This window comes from Pipistrellus hanaki (genome assembly GCF_964339955.1).
Source record: "Pipistrellus hanaki genome assembly, chromosome: 9".
Lineage (NCBI taxonomy): Eukaryota > Metazoa > Chordata > Mammalia > Chiroptera > Vespertilionidae > Pipistrellus > Pipistrellus hanaki.
In genome coordinates this window covers 30,445,762-30,448,211 of record NC_140511.1, presented here as the reverse complement: position 1 = coordinate 30,448,211, position 2,450 = coordinate 30,445,762, and the positions used below count along the sequence as shown (strand labels likewise).

General features: G+C 44.7%; 1 protein-coding gene across 1 annotated transcript; it reads right to left on the bottom strand.

The window, feature by feature from the left end:
* Positions 1 to 961: 961 nt before the first annotated feature.
* LOC311627921 (upstream-binding factor 1-like protein 1) lies at positions 962 to 2,194 on the bottom strand (the record flags this gene model as incomplete). Its single annotated transcript, XM_084894651.1, has 1 exon — positions 962 to 2,194. One exon carries the CDS (start codon positions 2,192 to 2,194, stop codon positions 962 to 964), a length of 1,233 nt encoding a protein of 410 aa, XP_084750777.1.
* Between the last annotated feature and the right edge of the window lie 256 nt (positions 2,195 to 2,450).

The window sequence follows — 2,450 nt, the reverse complement described above, 5'->3', positions numbered from 1 at the left end:
CCTTGTTGGCCTGCTCGCCTCCAACTGAGGACAGCAGCCAGGGTTATATCCAGGTATCTTTTTATTTCCATCTATCATCTATCTATCTATCTATCTATCTATCTATCTATCTATCATCTACCTATATATATACCTACCTATCTACCTACCTACCTAAACCTTCATTCATGCATCCACCCATACATCCATCAACCCTGAAAGCTAAATAGAAGATTCACTTGAACATGAAGGAATTTAGTTTTTGCCAAGAAAAAATGCAGACACTACTTGGAGATGCAGTGTCCCAAATTATAAATAATTTATTGCATTCAGGTCCTCATTTAAATAAAAAAGTTAACCTTAGGAAATATAATTCTATTTGAAATTAGTAAGAAAGTCTCAGAAATGTCACATTTAAATATCCATATATAAATATCGCCAGCTACATGATGCTGTCCACTCTCACATTAAGAATGGCCAAATCCTTTGTCACACCAGATGTGGTGTACGAGTCCAGATGTACAGTTCTTGCAGAGAATGTAGGAGTCACAGGCTCATGGTTGCCCCAGATGACTTCTGGCAGACAGAAAATGAGGAAAGCAAAACTTCTTTCTTCAGAATACGCAGTCTAGTGCATTCTGCTCCTCACAGCTGCCTAAATCATCTCACTGTTTCAAGTTCATTCATTACTGAGGGCCCTAGGGGGAGTGGTACTGATGGAGAGGGACCCAGTAAAGGCTCAGACATATTTTTTTTCTCCCAGCAGGAACCTCTCTTCCCAGGTGTGTGGACCCCATATTGAGAGTACTGTCCCAATTCCCTGCTTCCCAACCTGCGCTACTCTGTACTGAGGAGGAGAAGGGAAAGGAAGTGAGAAGTCAAGCAATAAAAAGGGACAGGGAAAATAGAACTTCAGTTTACACAGATGCCAAAGACTTCAGTTGGGAAGTTCTCTGTCCCACCATCTAGGAATGAATAAAGCTCAGTTGGAGTCTGAATCAGAGGTGTCCCCTGAGGAAGATGAGCTGCAGCTGCTGTCATCTTCATCGCTACTGCTGGAGTCTGAGGAGCTACTGCTGGAGTCTGAGGAGCTGCTGCTTTCTGCCTTTTCCTCATGCTCTTTCTTTACTTCAGAACCCCGTGAGGCATGAGAAATGTCCCCATTTGTTTCTGAAGATGCCATCCCGGGATCCGGCCCCTGATTTTGTTTAAGCCCTTCTTGCAGAGTTCTTGCTGATGGAGACTGCACTTCTGTCTTGATGATCTTAGGGTCTGGGCCTCCACGCATTTTTATCTTACGCTTCCCAGCGCTTCTCTCTCTAAAGGCAGCGTACTCTTCAGCAGACAGAGTCTTGAGCCATTTATCCAGGTCCACCTTGTACTGTTTCTGCAGCTCCTCAGCCTGCTGCTCATAAAGCTCCCTCTGGCTCATTGGAACATGCTGCCAGAGTCTGCAAATCTCCACCATGCGCTGCATCGGGGGCAGGCCTTGCAGCTCCTCACTGGACCACACATCCCGGTGGAACTTGTGGTATGCATTCATGGGGGGCTTCTCAGGCTCTCCACGGAATCTTATGTCCCCCCAAAGATCATTTTCCTGGGAAGACTTCAGTTCTTTTTCATCTCTCTTAAACTTCTTGCGGACTCTGCTTCGGCTCCCTTTGGGGACAACAGAGGCCTTGGAGTTCTGCTCAGGCTCAGGGTGGTCTTTCCTGAACTGAGCCAGTTTCTCCTGAAACTCCTGTTTCTCCTTCTGAAAGTCTTCCATATATTTCAGCTTCATCTCCTCTGGGAGCGCCTTGTATTTCTCAGTCATGACCTTGGTCAGTTCCTGGTTGTTGAGTTTGGGGTGCATTCGGGAATACTCAGGCCGCTTCTCCTTGAAAAAGCGGAGGTAAGCAGTCAGGGGCTGCTTGGGCATGTCTGGATGTTTCTTGTACCTTTTGCTTTTTTTGGAATTTTTAACATGTTCCTTAGCTTCCAGGACTAATTCTGTCAGAGTCCGATACTTTCTTATCTTCCTAGAAATGTCTAACCACTTGAGTTTGCACATTTCACCAGAATAACATTTAAAAGCTACTTTTCCCCAGTCCATACGTGACTGGGTAGTTTTGAATGTACGTTCATCATTGGATGGCAGATTACTCTTCAGGCGGTCCAGTAACATCACAATGTCTTCCTTAGGCCATTGGTCTCGGCCATTAGCCAATGCCATTTCTAGGACTTTGGGCCACTTATGAGGTCCCAGTTACACAAGCACAGCAGAAACTCAAAAGTCTTCAATCTGTAGATTTAGCAGCTGAGATACTTTGGAAGTTTTGCAGTGTGTGTTCTATATTTCTGAGGAGAAATAGAAGAATGAATGAGAAAATCACACCTCACTTGCGATATGCCCCTCATCCAATTAAATTGCCTTAACAAAATAAATGACAAATGACCTGCCTACCTCTGAAGCAGAACTTATGTTTTCT